This window comes from Cydia strobilella, chromosome 17, assembly GCF_947568885.1.
Source record: "Cydia strobilella chromosome 17, ilCydStro3.1, whole genome shotgun sequence".
Classification (NCBI taxonomy): Eukaryota; Metazoa; Arthropoda; class Insecta; order Lepidoptera; family Tortricidae; genus Cydia; species Cydia strobilella.
Genome location: NC_086057.1, coordinates 13,569,139 through 13,586,179, shown reverse-complemented (window position 1 = coordinate 13,586,179; position 17,041 = coordinate 13,569,139). Strand labels below are relative to the sequence as shown.

General features: G+C 37.2%; 1 protein-coding gene across 1 annotated transcript in view; it reads left to right on the top strand.

Moving 5' to 3' along the window:
• LOC134748763 (limbic system-associated membrane protein-like) overlaps nucleotides 1-17,041 on the top strand; it is an 88,920-nt gene that overhangs the window by 65,267 nt on the left and 6,612 nt on the right. Inside the window, exons 4-6 of the mRNA XM_063683541.1 lie at nucleotides 1,580-1,753; nucleotides 4,488-4,616; nucleotides 12,416-12,554. Coding sequence (XP_063539611.1) covers nucleotides 1,580-1,753; nucleotides 4,488-4,616; nucleotides 12,416-12,554 — 442 coding nt within the window. The remainder of the gene's footprint in view (nucleotides 1-1,579; nucleotides 1,754-4,487; nucleotides 4,617-12,415; nucleotides 12,555-17,041) is intronic.

Genomic DNA, 17,041 nt, shown 5'->3' with positions numbered 1-17,041 from the left:
AACCCACTTCAATGAAAGTTTTTTTTTCAAATGAATGTTCTATAAGACAAAAAATTGTAAATATTAAAACATTGTACTATTATTACCTAAATATCGTTATTTACTATTATTTGTGTATCGTATATTTATAAAAACAATATCGAATGTTGCCTTTGGAAACTTAAAACATTCTTGCAGTAAGAAAATACGCCTCTTCTTTGACAGGCGTTCCGTTCCATTCAGTCAACTTATTAAGAACGGTTTTTCAACATTAAAAAATAAACGTGTTATAATACTTGTAATGATGACGAGGTAAGTAATAAAATATGAAATATGCATATTTTTCGTATTCTTACATTAACAGTAGGTTTTTATGAAATAAAACTATGAAAACGGATTATATCGCGTATATTGAATTTATAATACATCCCGACGTTTCGAACTCTTTACAGCGTTCGTGGTCAACGGGTGACTGAGGAAAAATTACAAAATGCAAAAATACCCACATACTAAAATAATGAACAATCATAGACTACAAACTTTAAGGCTGGTTGTACATGCAAAATCGGTTCATAAGGCTAGTTATACACTATAATTATTTTTCAAAGATATATATATATACGCGATAAAAAACTATGCCGGCTCCAACCCTACACCACGGACCCGAGAAGATTTAATTCCCTCCTAAATTGTAGGAGGGTATCCCAATATGGGACCGGCAACAAACTCGGCGGGACACATCTTTTCAAAACATCAGAATGTCCAGCATCATCCAACACTACGGTCTCACAGTCTATGTCTCGCTTGCTCCTTTATCAGGTGGACTACAGGATCCCAAGCTGGTGGTAGAGAAAAGCCATCTTCCCTATTAAAGTTTGGATATTTCTTAATCTCAATGGCCTCGCGCAGCATTCTGGGTATGTAACGCTTCTCCTTGGCAAGAACCAGAGGCTTATCAAACTTGATTGAGTGATTGGCTTTATCCATGACATGCTCACAGACAGCAGACCTAGGTCGACGGTGCTTGACATCAGCTATGTGTTCCTTCACCCGAGTGGAAATGCTCCGTTTCGTCTGCCTGATAATTATAGTGTATAACTAGCCTTATGAACCGATTTTGCATGTACAACCAGCCTTAAAGTTTGTAGTCTATGATTGTTCATTATTTTAGTATGTGGGTATTTTTGCATTTTGTAATTTTTCCTCAGTCACCCGTTGACCACGAACGCTGTAAAGAGTTCGAAACGTCGGGATGTATTATAAATTCAATATACGCGATATAATCCGTTTTCATAGTTTTATTTCATGAGTAACTATCGCGGTAACCGAAGACAATAGTAGGTTTTTATGTTGATTACGACGTTTAAAGGAAACTAATATTAACACTCATCAATAAGTAGTCATGAATTGGAACAAGTAAAAATTTAAAAAAAATTGGAAAAGTAAAAAGCACTAGTTCGCGAAAACCAACTTTCAGCACGCTAAACAGCCACGAAAAGTAGCACTTTTTGAGCAACTGTATTAAAAAAACATTTATCTATCTATCTATTAAAGATTAATTTAACTGCTTTTAACCATTTTTTTTTCTATTTGTCTGCAGTACCCCCCGACATCGTGAGTGACGATACGTCCGGCGATGTCTCCGTGCAGGAGTTGGAGAACGCTACCCTCACATGCAAGGCCACTGGCCACCCGCCCCCCAAAATCACCTGGAGGAGGGAGGATCACGAACCGATCCTGCTGAAGAAGACGCTGTCAAGAGAGTTTGTCAAAGGTAGGATTATTATTTTTATTTTCAGAACTAGCTGAGTTTGGTAGATGACCCAAAATTGTCCCAAATTTTTTTGTCTAGACTGACAAAATTTCAGTTCTATTAGCGACGCCATGACGAAAAGTGCCAAATCCCGGGGTATTGTGCCAAAGTATGGATGCTTGGCAATTTCAAAAACAACTTTTTCATATACCACGTTGCCATGGTTATGCCTAAATATTCAACTGTCTGCCCTAAGGAACTTACACACACATTGCATTGATGCGTATTGAAGACATGTCGTGTGCTCATACTTAGACAGTAAATCGATTCCCGCACTATGTTTAGTTTGTTGTCGCGCTTGTCTCTATTCGAAAATAGTTTTACAGAGAAATGAAAAGTAACTATAACGGTATTTTACTGATAAGTCAAATCAGTTTCTTTTCTTGAACTGTGAAAATGATTAGCCAATATGAAACTCAGAAGTGAAGTCACAGTCAAGTTATCTACTCTTTCTAGTTCTATGCGATTTATTAAATATAAATTGTGTCAATAAATAACTTACGTACGTTTATCTAATAATTTTCTGGTGCTCTATTTTGTGCATGATGTGGAATAATTTATTTGATACATAGTCAATATCCCTATATTTTTATCTTCTTGTTTCCTTAAAAATCTTGTCTTAGATAAACTAGCTACTTATTCTTATTTATTGAATCGAAAATTATCTAGTAAGTCATAAAGAAAGAAACCTATGACCTATGAAACCGCCATTTATCAAATGTTTGTAATACAAACAAGCACGTGGGTGTATTCCAAGAGGTATTTTTCTTTCACCAGCTTTTAATAATAAGTAGCCAATCATTTTTGATTGAAGACTTGTAGACAATGTAACTACGTAAACATAATATAATGACTTTGTAAAGAAAACAATAGTGCGTAGAGAATTTTATACTATACACGAGCAATTATTGTATAGCGAGCAATATATATATTTCGGGGAAATCGGAAACGGCTCCAACGATTTCGATGAAATTTGCTATATGGGGGTTTTCGGGGACGAGAAATCGATCTAAGGTCTTATCTCTGGGAAAACGCGCATTTTTGAGTTTTGATGTATTTTTCGAACAAAGCTGGGTCTCCCAGGTACCGTAAAACGGGGTGGCTTTCAAATGCAGGGGCGACTTTGAAATTTTAGTTTTTAAGCTACAATATATTTTTGTCAGATTTTTTACAGTAGGTGAACATCATCTTGACTAAATGATAATATGAGTCACTTTTTAAATCTGGGTCAATACTTGCTTTAGAAAATGGTCACTCCTGTGTACAATACAATAAAAGTTAAAGACTGTTTACATCCCGTTTTTCTTATTTGAGTTTCAAGTACTGAAAAAAATTATCCCGTCTGTAAGGATGCACCGTGTAGCTTAAAAAATATGCTGTCAGTGTGGTAAAAATACACGGAAAATAAAAAGAAAAAGAGTAAGTATAAGGAGATGTTTGTCAAAATTCAGGTTTATCAGAAATGGATGGTCAAAGAATTTTCTAAGTCAATCAAGTTCTCATCAGTTATGTTCAATTCTCTTGATACGCTTAGGGTGTTATTTTTCACTACTCGTGCCGCCCATGACGTGTTTTACCAAAAATATGTAGGTAAGTCGGTATCCATCATCATCATCATCATGTCAGACGATAGACGTCCACTGCTGGACATAGGCCTCCCCCAAGGCTCGCCACTCCGACCGATCCTGTGCCGCTCGCAACCACCGAATTCCCGCGACCTTCACCAGGTCGTCGCTCCATCTCGTTGGAGGCCTACCGGCAGTTCGTTTTTCGGTACGCGGACGCCACTCCAGAACCTTCCGGCCCCACCGGCCATCAGTTCTGCGAGCAATGTGCCCCGCCCACTGTATCCATAGTATCCATAGTAGCGGATAAAACAACGTGCCACAAGTATCTGCCACCCTGGAATACTTTACAAAATAGTGATATTACTCTACAGTTCGAGCTCAAAAGTATCATTTTTATTAGAACAGTTACCCGTAACCAATCTAACCATGCAAGCAAAAGGCGTAAACACGTTAGAGCAATTTAGTTTTATTGCACCAACACCAACGTTGTTTATAGTTTTAAGGTTAAGAGGCTTTCGGTATTCACGAATTCTATTTTTGATCTTATTTTGTTCTCATCTCTCTTGATATCAGTATGATCAAATTAATATGAATTTATTAGGTTCTAGATTGTAAAAACAATACGACTATACGACCCATGCTACCGTGACTGTGCTGGCCGAGTGGTCGAAGCTACTTCCGCGATTGCAGAGGAAGCTGGGTGCGTAGCCAACGTGCAATCGTTAGTGCTCCGTAGCAAATTACCTAACGCAACTGTCACTGTCGCACTGGTGTGGAAGAGTGATAGACAGAGATGACTACTTTTTTTTTCAAACAAGATACACAAGCATATTATTTGTATACAAATAATCTTGTAACGCGCGTGTTTAGTCTTTTTTTTCATATAGTTGAAAGATTATCAATATCACTGTATCTACCGGGCTTCCAGTTCCAGTTAGCTACAGGAAACAAAGCATTTCATCCCAATAATCACATGCCACATTCATGTTCCATCAACAACTAACCTTATTTTCATTGTCACACGGTTGAGATTAACGTAAGCAACGTGCTGCCGATGGACAAAATCCAAATATCTTAAGTTACATTAAAGTTTAATCAAATATCAACCTTATTCCTTTGTCACACAGTTGAGAGTTACGTGGGCAGCTCACTGCCGTTATGGCGGGTGGACCGCAAGCAGATGGGAGCGTTTCTCTGCATCGCGTCCAACGACGTGCCGCCCGCGGTCAGCAAAAGGATCATTTTACTTGTAAATTGTAAGTATTTTTCTATCCAAAGCGAATCTGACTTTCCCTTGACTACTTCGTAGTCGTACTTACCTATTTGCTATATGAGAAAAATTTGATTCGATATTTAATTGCTGCCGGGCTAACAGCTGCTTAAGGCCGTTCCATCGGTTTGCCGCTGTCTCTGTCACATTTCGCAAGAAAGAACGGGAAAGATCATGCGCGCCAAGTGTCAATTTTGATCGAGTTTTATCGATTTTTATTTATTTTAAAAACGTTACCCTACAATATCGAAATTCGAAAGCTATGAAATTACTATTTAAGTTAAGATTGTTTTTTCTTCTTTTTTTGTTTATAGTATCACATATTTAATAAATCTTCTTCTTCTTCCTTGCCTCTTCCCATCATTTGGGGTCGGCTCTCCTCGCCAGGATGGTCTGTCCTGGGTTGTCGCATCTGTAAGTTGGGCTCGTTCCAAGTCGGACAGCATTCACTCTATATAGGTTACATCAGCTTCGATATTAGCATCAGCTGTCAGCATCGCTCCTAAGCACTTAAACTGAGATACTTTGGGTAGTGGCTCTCCTTCGATGTAAATCGTACTAGGTGTTGTGGTGTCACCACTGAAAATGCATTCCAGGTGTTCAGTTTTAGTTCTGCTGATACGAAGGCCGCTGGTTTCGAGGACGTGTCTCCAGCCTTCGAGAGTAATTTGTAGCTGTTGTGCACTGTTGTTAATTAGGACAATGTCATCTGCATATAACATGCACCAAGGCGAGGGGGACTGGATGTCTCTGGTAATAAAGTCCATAACCATGTTAAAAAGTAGAGGGCTCGGGGCGGAACCCTGATGGACGCCGACTTTGACTTCGAAGGTTTTGCTTTCTCCTGCCAAGCTTCTTACTTTCGTACTACTCCAAATGTACATGTCCGGAACAAGAGCTACGTAATGTTCCGGTATTCCTTGTGCCCTCATTGCTTTCCAGACTAGATCTCTTGGAACCCGGTTAAAAGCCTTTTCCCCTCACTCGCTCGGAAAGCCGTCTTTTATCCTTTAAAACAAGCGGGGAAAAACGCATTTTATCCACTAGTGGGGAAAGTAGTTTGACCTTGGATGGAGCGTGTTTAAGTAGCTTGACAGATAACAAAACGTAAAACGCTCATAATAATGGTTCGTTCGATATTAATTATCATTAAATAAATGGTTTGAGAATCTAATAAAAAATACCAAATTTAGCTTTATTTAATAATTTTAAGTCATAAACCTTAAAATTCCATAAGAAACGTTAGATTTTTTATAATGATGTTAAATATAATTCTGAACGCACAAGTTGAGTCGATGCAATTTCAAAACGCATCGTTGACATTTCATACGTCAGACCAGAAATGTCAACATTGTCAACAAAATTTTTACTGTTCTTCTCACCGACTCACGTAAAAATCAGAATTTCTAGTGTTTTCTGTTATAATATCGTAAAAAAAATAGTGATTCCAGTGATGAAGATGATCTAACGCCTGTAGATGTTGCACTTTCCTCGCTACAGTGAGGGGAAAAGTTTTGTGTTACACACGGGTGCAAATGCATTTTACTTCTCGTGTGTTGAAACACTCGCTACGCTCAGGATTCCATTTTAGAACCACTCGCTTCGCTCGTGGTTCAACTATATAATCCTTTCGCTTGCTTGTGTTTCAATTCCACACTCGCGGGTAAAATACAACTTTGCACCCTTGTATAACAAATAACTATTTCAAGGTCAATAAAAACCATGTGTACGTTTTCGTGATTTGACCGGTATTTTTCCATAACGATACGGATGGCTTGAATGGCATCAATAGTAGACTTCGAAGGAGTAAAGCCGTACTGGTTTTCGGATATCGACACATATTTAAGGAAGCGGTATTATATTTAAAGAAGTATCACATCTATACATATAATAAAGCGGAAGAGGGTCGAAAGTCTGTACATGGAAGATATTCGAAAAAAAATTGGCTGGGGATACTTAGAATCGATAACAGAACACATTCCAACAGTTTTTAGAATTTTTGTCTGTTTATCTGTTTGTCTGTTTATCTGTTTCTCTGTTTATCTGTTTGTCTGTTTATTTGACCGCGCTACAAATTAAAACGGCTGAACGGATTTTGATGCAAACTTTACTAATCTGTCGAAAAAATCCACGGCCAGGTTATAGGCTATAAAAATTTGAGAAAGTTTACCCCTAAGGGGGTTAAAAAGGGGATGAAAGTTTGTATGGAGTTCAAGATTTATTTTAAGCTAGCAATTTGAAACTTCGTAAGAAGATATATTATTGAAATACAAGAAAACTAATTTCAGCGTTTTTGAAAATTCATCCCCTAAGGAGGTGAAATAGAGGTTGAAAGTTTGTATGGAGTTCAATTTTTTTTTAGTGCGTTACTTGAAACTTTGTATAATGGGCATATTATTATAATACAGGAAAAGTAATTTTAGCGTTTTCAAGAATTCGTCCCCTAACAGGGTTAAAAGGGGGTTGAAAGTTTGAATCCATTACAAATGCTTTGAAACTTCTTAGAAATGTATGATAGACGATTACAAAAAAACTAATTTTGACGTTTTTGGAAATTTAACCCCTCAGGGGGTTGAAAAGGGGATGAAAGTTTGTCTTGGGGTGCAAATTTTATTTTAAGCCAGGAACTTAAAACTTTGCAAAACGTTAATTATATTAAAAAGCAAGAATTTTTTTTTCAGCGTTTTTAAAAATTCATCCCCCATGGAAAAAGGGGTTAAAAACTTTATCTTGATAACTATATCATTTTAGCTACTAGGCCAAGTTAGGTATCGTTTTTGTATAAATCGGGTATGCCGAATTCATTTATCATATCAAAATGACACCATTCCCGAGTGAAAACACAAAAAATATGAAAAAAACTTTTTTTAATTTCTCTTTACGCTTAAACCGCTAAACCGATTTAGATAAAATTTGGTATAGAGATAGTTTGAGTCCCGTGGAAGAACATAGGGTAGTTTTTATCCAAAAAATGGAGACTGCGTTTGCATGGAGAAGCGGCCGTGCCCTTTCCTCTTAATAATGGTCACGAAGGTGGGTACTTTAAAAAAAAAACATTTTTCAGTAAATGTCAAACGATTTAGGACCTGTACGCGTTACCATGCCTTCCCGAAAAAAATCGAATCTTTCGCGAAAGTCTCGCAATGCATTGCGGCCACAAGGGGCACGGTCTCAGGAGTCTAAGAAAAACCACGGTGAGAGACTCAGTGGCGCTCTAGCCAGGCAGGTCGCTTCGCTTTCGGCTGAAACGGCAAGCCAGCGCGAGTCTCGATTGTGATCCCAAATACATCGTACGCAATACATATGTAGGCGCAGATCCTGACGGAGTGTGGCGCCGGAGAAGCCGTGTTCATCCTGCGTATCCCCCTCATTCCGAGCAACTTCCCGTTCCGCTTTAAGCGCCTACAGGTCCCCGTGAGCGTCTGCTTCGCTATGACTATCAACAAGTCGTAGGGGCAGACGCTACGCAGTTGCATTTCCCACTCCGAAAACAAAAAAAAAGGGGCAGACACTGCCGGCCGCCAGCGTCATGCTTAGACTGATTTCACTGTAGGACCAATTTTGATGACATGATTTTGATGGGAACACCCAAATATTCCGAAATACGTTTTTCCGATTTTTATAACCACGACTTTCATAATCCCGATTATTTATAAGTCCGAAATATCAAAATTACGATTTTTAAAAACACGATGGAATAAAATCACGAATGTGCTATTTCCGAAAACTTTAAATCCGATTGTCACTTGACAGAAAGCTTAAAGTTCCGATTTTACACTTTTCCGAAAATATTTTTTTTCCGAATTCCTAAATTCCGAAAAATCATTGTCCGATCGGAAATAAAATTATTCGGTATTCAGAAATTCGGTTTTTTACAAGATTGGAAAAATGAAGTCCGTGATATTCAAATGAAGACTCACGTTTTAGTAATTATTACGGGTACCTGTCGTGCCGCGTCATGTTAAATTCGGCATAAAATATTTTTGGCATAAAAATTCGGCATAAATAAATTAGACAAAACTGCGAACTCGAACTGTTGCTAGAAGTGGGTTAGGTTAGGTTAGAACTGCGACCCCCAAGAAAACGAACTGTTGCCAGAAGTGGGTTAGGTTAGGTTAGAATTGCGACCCCCAAGAAAACGAACTGTTGCCAGAAAAGTGGGTTAGGTTAGGTTAGAACTGCGACCCCCAAGAAAACGAACTGTTGCCAAAAAAGTGGAAATATAAAAATTGGGATATTTATTTAAAATAGGAATCACGTTAATTCGGAATAAGGGCAATTCCGAATTCGTGATTTTGAAAATCGTAAATGTTAAATTCGGTGTTTGCCACCATCGGAATTGTTATAGTCGGAATTATGTAGTTCGGAATTTACAAAATTCGGCTTTTTGGGCTTTCGGAAATATAAATCTTCGTGATTTTCATCATTCGTAATTATGACAGTGGGAAGTTTGATGGGTCGAGCATTTAAAAATCGGAATGATAAAATTCGACATTCTAAAATTCGGAATAATTTTTTTTCGGAAATATGTAGTGTACCCGATTTGGATAGGTACAGTCAAGGACGTAAAAATACAAAAATGGTACTGTATCGTTCGATATACACCTACTACTCTATGCCGTTTAAATCACGTCAAAAATTTGAATAAGGGCAAAAAAAACATTTTGGAGTGTAATTTTATTTAGTGGTAGCAAAGAGGATGTAATATTATGGAGCGGTACTGTCATAGTAAATTTCGTAACCACACTAAATTCACTGCCATCTATCGACACACTTTAAAACTAAAAATGAAGATTTATAAAAATACGATAAAATGTATTTAAATATGGATAAATGTTTTTTATTTTATTTGCATTAATTATTTTTATTATTTTGACCCATGTTCTTTCACTGATATGCGTTAAAATTGTTAAATAATAACAAACGAAACCGTTAACGCCCTCTATACAAGAGTAGGCAAAAGGTAGTAGCGACATCTGATCGAGAATCAAATTTTCGTGATTTTCGAGGCACGTTTTTCCTTAGACTGTATTCATCTATTACGGAATTATATCTATCATTGGTGGTAGGTACCTAATTGTAAAATATTTTATCTGGACTACAGTCCTCTAGCGTATCCATTTGTCAACTTTACTTTAAGTTCCGTCTCCAGGGGACAGGGAGATAAATTAGGGGTGAATTAGCCGCTTACTGACACAGACCGAATTCCACGCAGGCGAAGCCGCGGGCACAGCTAGTAATAAATAACCGAGTAAAGTTGGATTAAAAGTCCGAGTTAGAGGTTACTTTGGGAATTAATTGTATCGAGCGAAGTTTCATAATTCGTGTATCAGAAGCTATGATATTAAAGATAATATAGTCAAGAACTACTTATATTTTTTCCACGTCTACGAATATCAACGCCTCTTAGAAAAACATGATCATATAAGGAGATTTTTCGCCTTCTGGCTCAGGAAACCGCCTTAAAGCGAAATGTGACTTTCGATTAGAGAAGGGTCTTTTTGCTCCATATGATATGCATAGACAATGACCCTTTTCCGATGAAAAGCCACATTACATACTCATCAGAAAACCAACCAGCTGGCAAAAACTTTCCAATGTTACTTTATGTCACTTGCTCGGGTCAAATAGAAACCCAGGTCGCAGCATTACCTTTCAAAATGGCGTCCCAACCGCACCGAGAACGGGAACCTTGGTTATAATACATCAATCACAGCTCCCTCGGTGCAATAAAATAACGTGACTTTCCGTGGTTGACAGGCTGCCATTTTCTTTCAATATTGCGAGTGCATGCAATCATATTATAACTATTGATAGATTATACTCATACATAAGGAGCACAAAATACTTCCATATTTATTTCATTTCCTAGAAATGAATCTGTTTTTGTCGATACATTTTTGCATATATACCATTCATCTTTGTTCACACTCGTTGTTAAATATTAAGCTTGTCTCTTTCTCTTTCGGGAACACGTTAGCACGTAACATTTTTTTACTTTATGTCCAAGTTTAAAACTAAATAATGTAGTTTCTAGATTAACATGTATAATAGGGTATTTGACTACTAGTCAAATCAGTTTCTTTTTTCGAACTGTCAATACGATTTGCTACTATGAAATTTATATGAAACTAGCATGTGACATCACGATCAAATTACCTACTCTTTATAGTTTTATACGGGGTTTAAAATAGAAATTGTGTCTAAAAATACAGTCAAATACCCTATTGAATTGTCTATGTCTAACCGAATCAGGGAAAGATTATATAATGTTATTTAAGTTCTAAGACACATATTTGGAAATAAATTTAATAAACTGTTGTTTGCAGCGTTATAACTTAGTAAGGTGTCACCTAGTGCTGCAAGGTTTCAACCTGCGTAATGCAGTTGCTAGGAAATAACAGTGTTAAATTGTCTATTTCTAATCGAATCAGGTACTTGTAAAGATTATATTGACTTAAACACTTATTTGGAAACAAATTACTACTTTGTTCAAACAACAAACAACGTTTAGCAATAACAAACGTCATTATCTAATTATTCCTCATTTTAAATGTCTTCGTTGTAATGCTAGTTTATTACCTTAACCAAGCCAAATTGGTACAGTCGCCATCAGATATATCGGAGCGACCGAGGTGTTCACAATATCTGAACACGCACTCTAACGCCCTGACAATAGAGGCGTGTTCAGATATTTGTGAGCACCTTAGCCTCTCCGATATATCTGATGGCGACTGTACGTTAGTAAAACTTATTTTTTTCCGTGTAGGTGCGACTAACGACCACCCGTATAATACTTATATTATCATTATCATTGAGTGCATGGAAACTTGTAGGTATTTCTATTGGCGTGGCGATATGACACCATATTGACATTGTATTTTTGTTTTCTGATGTTTTTTTTTCTTGTTCTTGACATTCGACAATACCTAGGTTGGCCCTAGCTATGTATACATTGACATCTCTTTCTTTGTGACATTTGTTTTATTTATTAATTTTATATTCTATTATTTGATTTTTGTTCTAATCTTAAGTTGACTATCTTTTAGTGAAAGCCTTTGTTTTATCCCTTTTTGTAAAATACTGTGCCTTTTTCTTTAAGAAATTAATATATCTAATCTAATCTAATCTATCGATTATATAAGTTATTGAAGTGGGAAGGGTGCTGGCTGATTCCAATTTTCACTGCTATCAACTTGTTTTATTTCTCGTGTAAGTAAATATAATGAGAAAAAGTTTTATCTTTAGTATTGACATATTTTATATGCACATTTTATGTTAATTTCATCAGTTTTTTTTTTGCAATTTAATTTGTCCTAAACTATCAACCTATATGATCAAGTTTGAGGAAATTATATACAATATGTTTAGCATGGTAATTTTTAAACGATTAGCATCATAATTATCCGAGTAGCGTGGTAATAAATATTCTTAATTAAGAATTTTCAGTTTTTCTTGAAAATATGAAGCTCTTCTTCGTCCTTAATTGCTTAGTATATAAGGTACAAATGTTACCTACCTATAGTAGTTGACGTCATTTTTGAACATGACACACGAGTCTTCTGCCTCTTTAAACTTCACATGGGCTCTCGATAAGCCTATTCCTAAATACTGTTTTATCCCTAGAGCTCTGCTGACTTTTTAAGATTAGATTGAAAGCCTATTGGTTTGAAGATTTTTTTACAAATTTACAAGTTGTAGAAATATTTTCTCGCGGCTCATGAGCGCAAATTATCGGTTTAAACGCACACTAACATAGATATTGAATTATACTTCTTTCCACAGTTGCACCAACAGTTAAAGTGCCAAACCAACTGTTAGGGGCGCCACTGGGCACGGACGTCAAACTGAAGTGCTACGTGGAGGCCTACCCCAACACCATCAACTATTGGATTAAGAATAGGGGAGAGATGCTGCTGGACGGGTGAGTTGAACTTGAAGATGGTTTGTTATTTAAATGTTCCAACGTATGAGTCGCAAGACCTCTAGGGCCCGCGTTTCTCAAAAGCTTAACTTGTAATACTCGCGGATGTCACGTTTTGACAGCTTTTTAGAAAGGAACTTCCACTTGTATTACAAGTTACAAGCTTTTGATAAACGGGCCCCAGTTAATTGTTGAGGCATTCCTCAACAATTAACAGGGGCCCGTTTCTCAACAAAGGGACCCATTTTGTGTATTCTTTTGCCTCCTAGCCTCCTAGCCTGGTTCGAGTAGGAGTGAAGGGGGGGGGGTGAATAGGGGAGTAGGGTACGAGTGATCCTACCTACGAAGCAGAAGGTCCTGGGTTCCAATCAAATTATAAGTCAGTTTTAAATTATTATTTTGAGAAAGAAACTTAGCAGTACAAAGAGAACAATGGCCTATTTAATTAAAGTAACATATTAAAATATTTAATGAACATTTCGCTGCAAAAACTAAACAGAGTTCACAAGCAAAACCTTGGTTTTTCCAAGTAAGTCAAATAACTAAAGCTCATTTTCCCCTGTGCAAAAACACTAAACTGAGCATTTATGTAAACAAGAATAGCAGGAGCATGCACGCTATTCTGGGCCCTATTGGCGAGATGTAATGTCCCGGATAAACGGGGGGAGTCATAATGATTCGTAATAAGGGGAAAGTTTGCCTTTGCTAATACAACTCGCATCCCATGAGCAGCAGGTTGGTCTAGTTACTGAAGCCTGATTCTGATTTAACAATTTGTTACGGTTTTTGAAGCTGTTTTGATACGGCCATGTCTGTTATACGGTGATTGGTGCATGTGAAATGAAGTGAAAGTTGTGCGTGAGATGCGCGCCAATCACAAAGACGACCGTCAAGGTCAAGGTCGTATCAAAACTAGTTAAAATCAAAATTGTTAAATCTAAATGGGGCAGCAGTTTTTTTACGGTTTAGTGTACGTTATAACTTAACTGACCTGATTGACCTTGCATCGTCGTCATTTCACAGTATGGACTAGACTTAATTTTTTTTTTCAGTTTGTAGATAAAATTATCTTAACCTGGGGAAAAAAAACTAAAAATATACTACATTACTAACAGCAGTGGCGAAGCGTGAACCAAAGCACATCAGCGAGGCCCTTTCAATGTGTTTTCCCAAGGTAATAAAAAGGTTGACTTTGCGAGGCCCCTCTAAGTGCGAGGCCGTGAGCGAAGGCCCATTTCGCCCACGCCTAGCTACGCCACTGACTAAGAGTATAGGTTGAGTCAACCGATATTTCTGGGCCACTCTGTGATAAATAAAAATAATTATTATAATAGTTTTTTTTCTACGCATATTATAAACAATCTACGATGCCTTTAAAAACCGCAAATTACTTCCAGAAATAAAATAACCTGTTTTGTTAGGACAATTTTATTATCTAAATAAATGTTTTAATTGCGTATAATCTAAACTTAACTAAAAACCTAAATTTTATTAATCTAAAAAAAGCCTAAAATTCACCTCGTGGCAAGGTGTCGTAGATACTGGCAGCATGCTTTATAATTACATTCAAAATTCTAACATTACTGAAAAACAAAGGAATTTGATTTAAAATCGCATAATAAGCAGCTTCAATGATGTAGATAATCAAGATAAAAATGAGAGCAATAAATAAACCATCAACAGCGGATATTTCAAAAACTATACAAGATATCGAAAAACATGACTTAATAAAACTTGTAACAAATTAAATCACTTTTCATTTTGTATAAGTGGCCAGGTCGCTCCGACGCATAGTTTCCAAGATACAATCGAAAAACCAAAAAATGGAACCTGCAAACCCCCCTCCCCCGACACAAGGGTTACGGCCGGGGACTTTTGATATGTTCACCTACCTAGTCCAAACAAAGCTACGGAGTCAAAAATTGTGTTCCAAGCATTTCCCTCTATAACTTTTTTTGAGCATTCATTTCCTGACCTAAAACTTTGTCATCTTGTATAATTTTGACAATCATGATTATATTAGACTTATATTGACCGGGATCTAGACCGTGATTGCCTTTCACAAAGGTAATAATGGTCTATACCCGGTCAATATAAGTCTAGTGAAACTAACCGTGAATCATTCAAAACTCATGATTATATTTTTAGGGGGCAGCGATGAGTAGTTTCCTTTGAAGCGTAAAAGACTTATTTATTCCGTATTCACTACTAGCCATTGGACGGTCGGCGCAGTTTTAACTGGATTAACGCGTGCGCTAACTCAGGTCTAGTTATCGTCACGCGCTGATACTATTACTTATTCTGTGGCGCTGATAACATTTTGCTGAAAACGTACCTACCTACTGTTTAAAAACCATTATTTCTTAGTAAAAATTGAAAGGGTATTTTGTCATACATAATGGCAAACTAAAACCTCCAGCGGTGGCAGCATGGTTGCCTTTTTTTCGCCTGCCACTATGCCTGTCACTTTCGTACTTACATACTTGTTAAAACGTCACAGGCATGGTGACAGGCCATAGAATGCGACCGTGCTACTGCCGCTGGGCAAAAAAATATGATTGTGTGTACAGAAAAATCGGCCAAGTGGGAATCGGACTCGCGCACGAAGGGTTCCGTACCATTACGCAAAAAACGGCAAAAAAACGCGTTTGTTGTATGGGAGCCCCACTTAAATGTTAATTTTATTCTGTTTTTAGTATTTGTTGTTATAGCGGCAACAGAAATACATCATCTGTAAAAATTTCAACTGTCTAGCTATCATTGTTCATGAGATACAGCCTGGTGACAGACGGACAGACAGCGGAGTCTTAGTAATAGGGTCCCGTTTTTACCCTTCGGGTACGGAACCCAAAAAGGGGTTAAAATAATAAGGTGTTATTTTACTGATGTGGGCGAAGGAACGCTATTTTAAAATCTGTCAAAGGTTAAAGGTTTGCTTTTAAGTAAGAAGATATATTTGAAGGTTAAAAGTAGGTTACTTAATTGGAATTAACGAAAATGGGACCTTTTGTCGGAATTAATTTACTGTGTGTAATTAAATTTCAAAATGCCTTTATGTCGCTGTGATCGTTGTTTTATTCCTTTTAATTATACTTTTTCACTAGTTTCGAAAAAGGGTTAAAACTTTTTCTTCAATTGTTTCTTCATGCTCACAAAGCTTGAAATTAATTAATAAAAAGGTACAGGGGTTTGTGATAGGTTGTCCTATGATATAGGTGTTTTCTTTCTTTATTTATAGAATATAATGAAACCATAAGTATAATATAAATAAGACTAGGGAAATCCAACAAAAGCCCCATACTGATCAATCTCTCATCCCAATGGAAGAGAAATAAAATCCTGAAGAACAAGAAAACTCTAAAACAAAAGAACCCTGAAGTTTATGTTACGGAAGACTTTCCCAAAGAGGTTTTAGAAGAGAGGAAAAAACTAAAAGAACAATTGGACGAAGAAAGGAAAAAAGGGAATGTAGCATATATAAGGTACGATAAATTGATAGTTAAAGGGAAAAACGACAACAAAAAGAGGGCCCTCTCTCAGTCCCCACAGCAAGCTAGCAATGGAGCATCGTCCAGCAATCAAGGACCAGCAAAACTACATAAGGGAGACACACTACAACAGCAGTTGGCGAGGTCATCACCATGGAGAAATGATAAAGCATAGGAAAACGCAGACAGCATAGGCATCAAAATCAACAGCAACTTTACTACACCTCCAAGCCGGTTGGTTACCGTGGAGGATAAAGCTGACCAAAACCTTCCAACCCAATCTCAACCACAAAAAACAAACAAAAAGAAAGAAACCACAAACATGTTTATATCAACGCTTAATGTTTTAACTCTGAGAACCACTGAAAGACTAACAGAGCTTACCCTGGCCCTAAGAGCCATTAAATGGGACATCCTAGGACTGAGCGAGGTCCGAAGACAAGGAGAAGCTATAGAAGAACATGAAGACTTTATAATGCATCATATAGGAGAAACTCCAGGGCAGCACGGAGTTGGTTTTTTGATTAAAAAGCACCTGAAGAATAGTATAAGGGGAGTTTCAGAAAGAATAGCAGTCCTAAATATAAACCTTCCAGACTACTCCAAGGAATGGACAATCGTTCAAGTGTACTCACCTACTCAGAAGTCAAAAAAAGAGGAGATAAATAATTTCTACGAAAAGACACAAACACGCAAATAACTACATCATGGTCATCGGAGATTTTAATGCCAAAGTAGGTTCAAGAAAAGAAGGCGAAGAACATGTCTTAGGAAAATACACAGAAGGCAAAAGGAATAGAAATGGGCAAAAGCTTATCAACTTTGCTTTCGAACATGGCTTAACTATCTTAAACAGCAAATACAAAAAAAGGGAATCGAGAAAATGGACCTGGATTTCTCCAGGAGGACGCGTCAAGAATGAAATCGACTTCATCCTAACCAACCAACCCAAACAATTTGAAGACACGGGCGTTGTGAGCAACATAAACTTCAATACAA